Source organism: Lissotriton vulgaris, chromosome 1_1 (assembly GCF_964263255.1).
Source record: "Lissotriton vulgaris chromosome 1_1, aLisVul1.2, whole genome shotgun sequence".
In the NCBI taxonomy this organism is placed as follows: Eukaryota; Metazoa; Chordata; class Amphibia; order Caudata; family Salamandridae; genus Lissotriton; species Lissotriton vulgaris.
Window position 1 is genome coordinate 260,684,731 of NC_141685.1, and position 13,362 is coordinate 260,698,092.

General features: G+C 47.5%; 1 protein-coding gene across 1 annotated transcript in view; it reads left to right on the plus strand.

Moving 5' to 3' along the window:
• LOC147746874 (uncharacterized) overlaps positions 1 to 13,362 on the plus strand; it is a 290,318-nt gene that overhangs the window by 132,958 nt on the left and 143,998 nt on the right. The window contains exon 7 of the mRNA XM_086952279.1: positions 3,781 to 3,848. Within this exon, the coding sequence (XP_086808405.1) occupies positions 3,781 to 3,848 (68 nt within the window). The remainder of the gene's footprint in view (positions 1 to 3,780; positions 3,849 to 13,362) is intronic.

Here is a 13,362-nt window from a genome sequence, read left to right on the forward strand (position 1 = left end):
AGTATGCTGCAGCAGGTGTCTCTGCAAGCCAGCCAGAGCGAAGGCGGCGATGAGAGACACTGCTGGTGAGGTGGAGCTCCTGCAAGATGCAAATATTGATTTGATGTTGTTGCAAGTAAATGTGCACTAAGCAAGCCTTGCTCTGATTATTTATTCTGCATAGATTCCAGGTAAAACAGCTTAGGGCAGTCATTGCAACCTACAAGGTGGTAGTGATGGGCGTAGAGCTTATTTAGAGGGCGCTGGGTGAGTAAAGGGTCATGGGCATGCATAGCATGCTGATACGTACGTGCTCTGCAACAAGGACAGCAAACAAACAGAACAAAATCCCTCCCTCTCTATCCACGTCAACCACCCAATCTAGTTGAACCATCCTCAACCTCCCTCGCCTAATGCAAACCCGATAAGATTGAGGGCCGTGCGAGGACGCAGTTAACGGTGGGCACGTTCGATGGCGAACAGTTGGGAAAAGCTGGGAGCGGAGCAACTCCTCAACATAAGCATCCATTCTGTCCATGGCAGTTAATTCTGTGACGCAGGTTAATCTGTCAAAATCAAGCCTCCAAGCCCTAATTTTTGTTTTTTATTATCTCTAGGACACTTTCCATACTCATAAGATGCTTGTTGGTGGCTGTGTGGGCGTCCTCCACTTCTGCGACACACATCATAATGTGGTAAAGGAATCTGCAGTGTTTGTCCAACCTCTCCTTCATGTGGTCCAGGTCCATGGGAAGTTTACTGATTTTGGAGTCTGTGGTGCTGAGGCTATGCTTAAGGTCCATGAACATGCCATTGATGTCCAGGTCAGGCAGGGAGGAGGCCTTTCCAGTGGTCTTTTGCCTCAGTTTCTCCAGGGGTGCTTCCGTTGCGGTTGACGCCCTGCAGGCTGCAAAAGACAGCTTCAGCTGCCTGCCATCCTGCTTGCCCATTGCATAGTAGGGGACAACAGAGCAAGTGAGCAGGAGTCCAACACACCGGGTCTGGCACACCCCTAGGATTGGGGGGCACGAGCAGACCCTGACGTCACCACAACGCCCATGAAGACAGCCCAGTCAACACTCTAGCTCCCCAGAGCCAGCCAACATTAGGGGGCAAGGCAGCCTTCTCTGTGCGAAGCAGTATCAGGGTGCCACCCACCTTCCAAGCAGTAGTCAGTGTGGGTTAGGGGAGGGCCATCCTAGCTAGTACTGTGGAAGGCCGCCTCACACCTCTGGTACAGTTCTCGGGACAGCCCAGGCAACAGCAGACGATAGAAGGCTGACCACCTGGACAACCCCCACGCCACAAGCCGAGCCGCCAACAGCAGGGGGCGTGACAACCCACACGTGCGACACATTGGCAATGGCTGCCACCAATCTTCCCTGGGAGAGGGGGCCTCGGAGCTCAGCTCAGTCACAGCAGGCACTCTGTCCCAGACAGGAAGCTAGCAGGCCCAAGGCACACCAGCTTGAACCCACTAAGCCTCACTGCAGCAAGAAGGCTGCGCCGCCACAGGGGCCGAGTCCCTTGTGCACCAGCCTCTGGTGCAGTCCCAGGACCGACCCGTCTTGTTTCAGCTGGCCAGGGGAACCTTCCACAAGCGTGGCCACTAAATAGTTAAGGGTCACAAGCCCTCTGGAGGGAGGATTATAGGGGATTGTCGTCTCTGTCAGCAGGGCGGAGTTAGGGAGCGGCCATCTTGCTGCACAGTTTTCTGGCACCCCCCTTCTATTTTCTTTACAAGAGCATCTACCTGCTGACAGTAGTTTGCAATTCATCCATTTAAATAAATGTAAACTAAAGAGGTTATCCATCATATCGAGGGTGGTGGGATGTGTGAAGTCAGCGATGTCCTCTATGATACGTTTAATGATTTAATCAGTGACAATGTGTCTCAGGATATGAGCTGTGCTTGGTGGTAATGTTTCAATGCCCAACATAACTAGCAAATGTCTGCCACTGCCCTCCACCCCTATTGCCAGATACCTCTTCCCTCCACTGCCCTCCACCCCTATTGCCAGATACCTCTTCCCTACACTGCCCTTCACCCCATTCTTTCTCTGACACCTCTCTTGCACCCCCACTGCCATCACATCTATTCTGCTGGTACCCGGCCCTCTTCTCGCCTCCTCTCCTCCCTCCTCGTGCCCCCGCTCCGTGTCTAGCAGACCCTTCCCTTCCCTGCCCCCCGCTTCTTCTGCACTCCCCTGTTTCCGACTCCCTTGTGGCTTCCCTCCACCTGGGGTCTGCGGTTTCTGCCCCACAGATTCCTTCATGCATCCTGCGCCCTGTCCTTTTCTCCCTCCCCTGGATTTTACTCCACCCCCCCAGGTCTCCCCCACCGCTCCATGCATCCCCTCCACACCCCCAGGGGGACCTCCTCAGCCCACCCTCGGTGTGTTCAGTTCCCCGATGAGCGCTATTTCAATGCTGCTCTCCCCCCCCCCTCAGGCAGATTACGTCGAGTGCATGTGCTCGTGAACGTGCTTACCATTTGCTCCCCGAGCTGCCTGCCTCCGAGAGCTTCACTTCAAAGGGATCCGCTCCCCCGCCCCCTGCTTCACACTTTTCAAGGCCGTCAGGCCGTGTCTCACATTTCTCCTCCCCCCCCCCCCCTCCCCACTACACCCTTCGCTCTACTCCCACCTGCTAAGAATCTCATGGCCCAGACACTGCGATAATATTTACTTCACTCCGCGATGGCCCAGACCACCAAATTATCACCCAGCACCACCACAGCATCACTCAGCACCACCACAGCATCACTCAGCACCACCACAGCATCACTCAGCACCACTCGGCACCACCACAGCATCACTCAGCACCACTCGGCACCACCACAGCATCACTCAGCACCACTCAGCACCACCACAGCATCACTATGCGCTACCACAGCATTATTATGCGCCACCAAACCATCACTCAGGGCCTCCACAGCATCACTCAGGGCCTCCACAGCATCACCCGGGGGCACCACAACATCACTATGCGCTACCACAGCATCACTGAACGCCACATCATCACTCGTCGCCACCACAACATCACTCTGCGCTATCACAGCATCAATCTGTGCAACCATTCAACAACAACTGGTTCAAATATGTTCTCTCAATGTTTCAAGCTTTATCACAAATGTCACAAAAAGCTGTTAATATTTCACTTCTGTTCTTGGATTTTCGTCACAATAAAATATACTGAACATAATCTTCACAAAAGTTATTTACAAAAGTTTAAGCTATTGCCATTATAAATTACAATACCTTTTATTTAAGTATTAATTATTCAAAAAAATTAAAAGCCACTGTTATTTGTAATATCAATACATCTAAGTCACGTAAATACAACACATATTGCATTACAAATGCTATAGGTGTCACATTTGCGAAAGGTATAACTATTGGCATTGTAAGTGACAAAGCTATTAATTTCGCTATTTTCAAAACTAACACATAAATACAAAATTTGTCATTTACAATACCAATAGCTCAAACTTTCCTAATGCGAGACCTATTGCATTGCAAATGCTTGTTGGATTGTATTGTTGTATGTGTCCTTAAAAGGTGGGTTCCGGGCCACATAAGCGATCCAAGGTTTCCATGCTTGGGGCTGCTCCATTGAGTTTCATGAGCTATCTTTGGATGGGTGTACTGTGGTGGAAATTATATTCAAATTTCCAGTCCCAGAACTTGCCAATGCTAGTTAGTTTCTGTGTTAAATGCTGAAAGTATGGACTAATCTTTGTACCATTTTTATTCTGGTCAATTGACCTGATAATCATTATCACCCATTATTGTTTTTTAGCAAAAGGACCAGCTGGAAGGAATGTGAAAGTGTGCGCAGGGAAATAGACCAGCTGAAGCAAAAGATTCGTAAGTATCTCTTCCACCACTGGACAAGCCGGTCAGCTTAAGTAGCTTTAGTTACCAGTGTCTAGCAGCAGTGCTTGACTAGGTCTATAGTGAATGTCTTGGAAAGTATATAGGTGGTCTTCTCACTAGGGACTTGACTGTTTGCCACATTTCCACATGACTGGACCATCTCATTCATTCTTCAAAGCGTCATATACTATGCCGGTTTAGTTAGGCCACCAATTACTGGAACACTGCCCTTTTTCTGTTTGTTGAAAACATTATATAAACGTTGTAAAGAAAGCATTGGAAATCCTTGAAGATTTCTACACTCCATTATTTAAATGAAGTACTGATTTTAGAAGAGGTCTTCATATTTAGAGCATGAGATATATGAATGACAAATAACCTCAGTATATTCCTTCCAGTGGACTACACTCACCTTAACATTGAGACCAAAATGTACTATGTTTCTTTGAAATCCTCAAGGTGGCTTGGGTCCAGCAAGCGTCTGTTGCACTCGCCTAACCATCGTGACCCAAAGGTGACATGTCTCATAGAGAGCCTCAAGGCGGCTTGGGTCCAGCAAGTGACTGGTTCACTCGCCTAACCATCAAGACCCAAAGGTGCCATGTTTCATACAGAGCCACAAGGCGGCATGGGTGCAGGTGTCTGGTGAACTCTACTAGCGATGGTGACGCATATGTGCCATGTTCCATAGAGATCCTCAAGGTGGCATGGGTCCAGGTGGTGTCTGGTGAGCTCTCCTAACCACTGAGGCCTAAAGGTGCCATGTTTCATAGAGACCCTGAAGGCAGCATGGGTCCAGGTGTCTGGTGAACTCTCCAAACCATCTAGACCCAAAGGTGCCATGTTTCATAGGGAGCCTCAAGGCGGCTTGGGTCCAGCTGTCTGGGGAACTCTCCTAACCATCGAGACCCCAAGGTACCATGTTTCATAGAGCACCTCAGGGCGACATGGGTCAAGGTGTCTGGTGAACTCTCCTAAACATGGAGACTCAAAGGTAGTATGTTTTATTGAGACCCTTAAAGCAGCAAGTGTCCAGATAATAAACAGTCTTCTCTTCGTTGTTCACCAAGAATATCTGGATCCCATATTTCATAAAGTGTTGGAAAGCGTCTTATTACAAAAGCTTTCCATGCATCCCTCTTCTGTGGTCATTTTCCTTCTGTCACTGTGAATTAGGTTAGATATCTCCTCTCTTTTGATCCACTTGGACCAGACGGGGTTCCTCCCGGTACGTGCCACTAGATTCAACCTCCGAAGATCCCATAACTGGCTGCAGGAAGTGAGTAAGAGAAAAGACCCCCATTGGTTCCTGTCCTTGGACACCGAGAAAGCATTTGATGCGGTCCATTGGCCCTTTCTAGAGGGAGTTCTACTGCAAATGGGCTTCGGCCCAAACTTCAGGAAATGGGTGCAACTACTGTACACGGACCCGAGGGCCAGGTTTAAAGTAAACTGGGTGCTGCGCGGGGACTTCCTGGTGAGGCGAGGAACGAGGCAGGGTTGCCCCCTATCTCTACTACTATTTACACTGTCGATTGAGGTACTCGCGGCGGCTGTCCGACAACATCCAGATATCCGAGGATTTAGGCTGGGGCCACTTGATACCATGGAAGAAAAGATCTCCCTCTATGCCGACGACGACTATCCTTCTACACCCCCTCCCGCCAGCTACGATCCTCCAACCAAGCCCTTGCCACTGTTCCTCGCATCAACAAAACCACCATGGGAGGCAGATCCTTCTCCTACCTAGCAGCTAAAACTTGGAACTCACTTCCCACTCACCTTCGCCTTACTCAGAACCACCTAGCATTCAGAAAGCAACTCAAAACGTGGATATTCGACAAGTAACTCCCCACCCTTCTTCAAGCGCCTTGAGACCCTCTGGGTATGTAGCGCGCTATACAAATCTTTTGACTTGACATTTGACTTGACTTGACGCGGGCTACAGGATAAACTGGCACAAATACCAGAGTGGCCGAGAACAATGGGCGTCTCTTCCAGACAGATTGCTGACGACGACGGAGGGCTTTACCTACCTTGGAGTATATATGACACTAGATATGTGAGCCTCATATGACAGGAATGTTGAACGGATATTAAGGAATTTCGAGGCGGATGCGAATAGATGGCGGACCCTGCCACTCACGCTGCTAGGCCGAGTAGCCATGTTCAAAATGGTGACGCCGCCCAAACTACTGTACGCATTCCAAAACGAATACTACGCCCTGCCCCGCGGAATGTTCCGGGACATTAACTCTGAAGTTCGCACGTACATCAGGCTCGGTAAACAACCTAGAGTGGCACTGACGACCCTACAGAGGCACCAATACAGTGGAGGGATTTCACTCCCAAACGCGGAGGCCTATTACTGGGCAGAGCACCTAGTGGTCATCAATAACTGGTTTCATGCCCCGGCGACACACCGCACATACGCCCTGGAGAGACATGCCATGGGCACCCCCACATACAATCATTACTTATACGGGGGGAAGGGAAGGCTACTGCCGGCCACGAGGCTCACGTTGGAGTTGTGGAACAGAGCGAATGGGTCCATGGGATGGGCGGAGAAACCCTCCAGGCAGACACCCATATGGCACTGTGCGTGCTTAAGAGAATTGAATAAGCTGAAGGGGTTTGAGAGATGGGACGAGATCGGAATCTCGACCCTGGGTGACGTAGTAGCTAAAGGGACCATGAAACCATTCCCGGCCTTGAGCGGAGTTTGGCCTTCTCCTCACGCAATATTTGAAATATGCCCAACTAAGACATGCTTGGCAGGCTGAAGGGATAACGGTAGAGGTACTCCCTGAAAACACACCTCTGGAGGGTCGCCTCCTGCAAGAGCAGATACCAGAGAGGGCGGTGTCACTGACATACCTAACACTTATGAATAACATGCCGGATGGCTTAGGGGCTCTTCGGAGCAAATGGGAAAGCGAGATAGGGGAAATGGACGAAGTTGACTGGAACACTGTCCTTATGCACCCCAGGGATGTGGCAATTAAATCCAGGCTGAGGCTCATACAGTTTAATGTCCTGCACAGGACCTACTTTGATAGGGTGCGTTTACATATAATGGGAAAGATAGGCGATACGAACTGCTTAAGGTGTGGCCAAGAGGGGGGAGACTTCTACCATATACTCTAGGCATATCCCGAGATACAGACCTACTGGGAGGGGATTCTAAAGGAATTGGGTGAGGTACTGGAAACACCCCTGCCAACTGACCCGAAATTGGTCTTGCTAGGCATGACTAATGATATAGATCTTAACCGCCCACTGGTGCTCTTCCTGGTGCTGGCCCTGGTAGTGGCAAAAAGAGATGTAGCGAAATACTGGGGGGCGGCTACGCTACCACAGATAGAGGAGAGGCCTAGATCTCTACATGGCAGCCGAAAGAGTTACGTACAAAGCACAGGGCTGTCCCAAAAAAATTGGCAGGATCTGGAAGAAATGGAGGAAATACCGGGGTCTTGATGGAGGGCTGTGAGACAGGAGGGACACGGCAGAGGCAGAAAAGGACTAGGGGGAGCCAGGGGTTAACAGCCCGAAGGAGTCCGATGACAATGCAGATACGATTTCTTGCTTGGAGCGGGAAGATATGTAACATATTGCTTTTATTGGTGTATCCGGGGGGTGGTGGGCGGGAAGTCGGGAAATCTGGACCAGTCTGGACATGTCTATTTTGTTGAATTATGAAAAAATGCAAATAAAAAGTAAAAAAAAAATAGAAGATATCTCTCTTTACGCTGGTCCAGCTGCCAAGAAAAGGATGATGAACTTGCATCAGGTCAATGCAAAATCAAGAGTTGATAGACATGGTGAGCACATGGGAACAATTCTGAAGAAATTGCAATCTCGGATTTAGGAGGAAATGGATGTCCCTGAAGGCAAGGACATTAAGGATGGGGAAGCTGTAGTGCGAACAAGGAAAGTAAAGTTCTTATGAAAACAGTGACCAGAGGATCAAATGCAAAACAAGGTGATCTTTAAAGCAGAGAAGAGCAACGGTTCAGGGGAGCCTGACCTCTTTCTTTAAGCAATTCTTTACATGAATAAGCTCCTTCATAATCCACAATTGTATCCAAAGTACTAACTGCCTTATTGCCATAGCAGAGCTCCACTTTACCTTTATTTACCAATTTCAGTCTTCAAGGGAGCCTGACCTCTTTCTTTAAGCAATTCTTTACATGAATAAGTTCCTTGATAATCCACAATTGTATCCAAAGTACTAACTGCCTTATTGCCATAGCAGAGCTCCACTTTACCTTTATTTACCAATTGCAGTCTTCGCTGCATGTTGAGGGTACCCAGTAGTAAAGGTCAATAGCTGTTAAATAATCAGGCTGTCTTATCTTGTCAACTTATCCTCACTACTATGACCCTATATCTCAGTACCACATAATAATTAACTTGCAGCATTCAACTTGTCATGTAGTTCCTATAAATCTAAATAGGATCTGCGCCTTTAGATAACCTAAACTGAGAGTGGTGTCCAGACTGATTACAGACACCCCCACCAGATATGCTTGCCTGTATACCAGCTAGCTCACAGTGCCACTATAAACCCTTGTTATCAAGGAGAGAATAGTTTCTGGCAACTACAGAACATGACAACCCTGTCCCTTCAGGGATCGTGGATACAGTACTTTTCGCTTAGTCACTCGCGCTCACTTTGTCTCAAAGAAATACACAAAATAAACTGGGGATGTTTTCAATAAGCTTTTATTGAACCAGGGTCATTCCAGTGTAAAATGTGTGCTGCAACAACCATAAGACAGAAACAGATGTATACTGTTATACGCACAGACAGAGTAAATAGATGGTAGAGTTCTACCATAGTGCTAAAACAATGAATATATGCAGGCATGACAGTAATAATACGTACACCTACGATGCTAACCATATCTAGATGTACCTCAATGTACTTAGCATGGATATAGGTGGAGAGCCAAGAACCCCCTCGGATGGAGCTAACCCCATTACCTGATGTGAGAGAACGAAAGACCCCATCTTGGTCTCGAGTTTGACACCCAGCAAGATATGTCAGACCACTGCTAGCTGGAGTCTCTGCGTACAGGAACCTCAGCGTCTCGATTCAGCATGGAAGTCTTTTATTTTCCTCTGGCTGCCCCAGCAAAGATATGGTGTTTATATACCCAAAAGGTACCCTCAGGGGTTCTACATTTTTGTGTCATGTAGGCCTAGGATGACAATAGTGATGCACCTCATACATAGTTATTATGCAGAAGATGGTAATCCTGCTGTGATTCTGAGAATCCTCATGCATAATAAAGGAGTCTAGGTTTCGGGAAAAACCAGACAACATTTATGCAGCACCATAACTAGGTAAAAGGTACGCACCAAAAACCGTTATGTAGTACAATGTCAGTGAAAGGTTAGGTGACTATCTAGGCCTATATTGGGGTACATTACATCATAACAAACTGTGGAACCTACCACCCAGTTTCTGTTTGATAACAGTTGTAAACTTCAATGTGCGCGTAATTTAGCTTTTTGCTCTGCTTGATCTGACCAACCTTCTCTCTTATTAGTTATGATAACTGAGCATGTTGTTCCAGCCCAATATCTTCATCTGTGCATTCATTATCATGGTTATAACTATTGATTTAGTTTTCGTAAATTAACTGTCAACCTTTTTTTGTTTTGCTTGTACACACTAAACATGTTTTACAGATTCTGCACCACTCTTTTCATGTGACACAAGGGCTACAAATAATAATAAAGAGATAGGGCTACTATCATTGGTTCATTGTGTCAAATTGTTGTAGATTGGCAATTACATAGTTTTGGTGGTAGCCCATACCCGCACCCCCTCACCAAAGACGGCTTACTGTTTGCCCTTCTTGACTGCAAATGTTCGCCCTTCTCTAGAGTACCCGACACTCCAGTACATCCCGCCTGTAAGTGCAATTGCTTATTATTTTCTGTTACGCCTTCCATAGTACAACATCAGTCTACAAATTCTTGCCTTCAAAGATGAAGCAGGTGATAGGGAAGGACAACACAAATATAGAGTCTGGTTTAGACAATGAAACCAGATGCAGTGTAGGTAGTGAATAGAAGGGACACCGGGAAAAAACAATAATCGGTGTCAAGCTAATGAATGCAGAGAATAGCCAAATCCACTCCAGAAGAGCGAGGGAAGCGACTCTTTGAGCCAGTCCAGAGTACCATTTACAAAGGAGGGGCAGTAACTCTGCTGCAGTTGGGTGCGTGAAGGTGGATACATCAAAACAAAATGCTAAATGATATTTGAGGACTTATCCACATGGGATATTTGCAATTTAGTCAGTATCACAAAGTTCATATTTTTACATGTTCAACACAAAGAAATCTAGTAGATAGTAGTAGATGGGTATAAGAATATAGTGTCATGGTGACATCATTGACAGAGTAGCCCATACCTACAGGCTCATGTTCCCTATTGAGATCCAAATTGTGTTGTCTCCGAGAGCACTTGGTAAATGGTGCCCGAAGTATAAGCACCCTATGAAAGAGACTTAAATACGCTCTACACAACATCCACAGTAGCTGACCAGCTGCCTCTTACTGACTTCATATGCACAAGCTAAACATACTAGGGGGGTGGGGGAAGCCAAGCATGAGAGATGCACCGCTCCGGAAAGATGCTGGTTTCTGGAGGACCCAGTCACAAGATGTGGGCACAGAGCACAGGGACAGTTAGTACACAAACTGTAGTCCGGCAGATGGATATAACTCCAGACAACTCCTACAAACCACAGCCTTGATGCAGTGTTAAGGGTGGGCTTGCTGCCATTGCAAGGCTTCGCTTGAATGTAAATGTGACCACGCTGGCATTGTGAGTGGATGGTGCCAGAGGGGGGAGGCGTGGAGTCCCCCACAGCAGCCGCCACCGCCAGGAGTCATCCTCTGCTGACCATAGCGCCGCCGCTCCGGGACTACATCTCCCGGCAGCCTCAGCGGCGGCGCTGCTTTCACGAGAGCGCCAGAAGGCGCCATAAAACTGCCCTCTGCTCTGCTTCGCTCCGCGGGACGCCGGGCAAAGGGCGGGCCCTCTGTGGCCCTCAGAGGCACAAGGAGGCCGGGACGGGCCACCCCTCCTGGCTACTACGAAGGAGGAGGTACCGAGTTGTTTTATTGTATCCTATTATTGATCCCACACTGTACTGTTTATTGTTGCTGCTGCAGTTCTGATTTCCTCTCATCATGTCCATCTGGGAGGAGCTGAATGCCCTGTGTGGTACGAACTACATCCAGGACTTATCTACCCCCCCTATAGTGGGAAGAGATGCTGATGAGGAAAAAGACAATGACACTGAGAATTCATCTAATGCCGACAAAATGTGCACTAGCCCCTCATTATCTCCCTCCAACCCACCTATATTATTGCCGATTGAGGTTGTGAACAGAATACCTGACTCCGTATCACCACTTCAATTGACCTTACTGGCCCAGATCGAGCAACTGTTAATAACTGCACTATCACCCTTGGTCACAAAAATCAACGATCTGGGAGACAGGTTGACCAGTATCGAAAATACTATACTAAGGAACTATACTCCAACTGAAATAACTGCTACACCCATTCACCCCATTCCCCCCAGTAACAATGAAAAGCTCAAGCCCACGACACGCACGAAAGTTCAAACTCTTGAACCCCTCATGTCTATACCTAATCCAAGAAGCTGGAACATTAGTTTTAACCCCGTACCTGTACCCCATAGAGTTCCCAGGACCGCACCTGAAAGAAGGAATCGGATTAACCTACCTCCAGAAGCCGCCCCTTACGTGACTGTTCTCTCTGGGGTCCCTTGCTCTAGTCCGGGCAAATTTGAAACTCACCAGGACCTGTTAAACAAAGCCATTTCCTGGCTAAAACAAAACAGACCATTGCCATCTGCTTTAGATGGCGGCATCCTGAGTGTCAGGAGGGTGGGTTGGCTAGGTACGTCGCGGGCGACCTGATTTTAATTAAATTCAAGAGTATGAACATTGTCCCCTATTTGCAATCTTCCCAGCCCAAAGAGGGAGATGGCCCCATTCTCATCTGGGACTTGTACGATTTCTATCCCGGCCCCAGATCCCATCCGTCCCTAAGGCAAATGACATTGAACCACAATTCTTGGTGAAAGGGGATGCCATGAACCTTGTGCTACTAACCCACTACCCTTTTTCGATTTCGCACGTACCTTTTTCTTTCAGCTGAATTGCCAAATTGATTATAGTTTGTTTTTAATAGTTGGTTCCTTTCTACCTTGTAAATGATATGCGGAGTCATTTATATATGTATGTATTTTTTCTTGCTGCTTTTATGGTTTTAAACAAAAAAAACGAATAAAGCTTATTTTGATTTGATTTGAGTGGATGGTGCCACACTTTATGGAGGATGGTGGTGTGTGAGGGCAGCATGCTGGGCCTTTATATTCCACAGGATCTCTGAAAGGAGCTGTAGGCGCTGAACCTGTGATTAAAACGACAGAGAAAATGCAGGCAAGCTACCCAGAGAGTGTGGCGAAGTTGTTTTGTCTATTGACCGGGTTCTCATTCTTCTTTGTCTTTTTTTATTTTTTTATTTAACTTCTGTTTATTGCATTTTCCATTATACAGAAAAGAAAAAAGACAAAGAAACAACTCAGAAAAACATACACACAGGGCTATTTCGTCTGCCAACACAGAGCAGCAATAGAAAGGATGACTTCATTTACAATATGGTTTAGAACGCTCATAATACAAGCGCTGTTCAAGGATAGTTCGCGGGGGCAATATCCTGCTCCACGCGTATACAGGGCCACATATCAATGTATACTCCTTACCAGTGTTCCCACGAAGCCGCGCGCCTGGGCGGGCGCGCACATCTGTGCCCTGGAGCGCGCACAGCTGTGTCTGTGGCGCCACATCTCCGAGACCATTCATGCCGCCTCTGCATTTAGCAAGTGCTCTCTATTTCTAAATGTCTTTTGTTTTCCAGAGTGCGGCTGTGGGGTTCATTGTGTTAATTGCAGAGCCCGTCAGGACCGCGATTAAGCACAAAACTGCCCGCAGTTACACTCTAGAAAACAAAGGAAATGCAGCACCAAAAACAGCGTGTGCTTTTATAATCACTTAAAAGCACACGCTGTGTTTGTAAGCTTCCTGCATTTCTTCTCTAAATAGAGCTGGGCTGGGGGGTGATAGTGTGCCTTTTTTAAAGTTTCCATGTTAATTGCAACCTATGAAGGGTGCTGCCATTAACATGAAAACGTTAACAGAGGCGCACAATCACCCTGCAGCTGCGCTCTATTATGAGAAGAAATGCAGCAAGCTCACTAACCGAAAAATACCTGGGTTAAAATGCTAGTTTTCTCTGCTGTCTGCGGAATAGCTGTGTCTGGATGGGGCCCTTGGTCCAGGCAGCTGCGGATGCTGCGTTATTGTTATTCATTCAGGGGTGGCTGGTGACATTGAAAACTGGTGGGCCGTAATGACCGTCCCAAATTACAACTAGAAATAAAAAAAACAA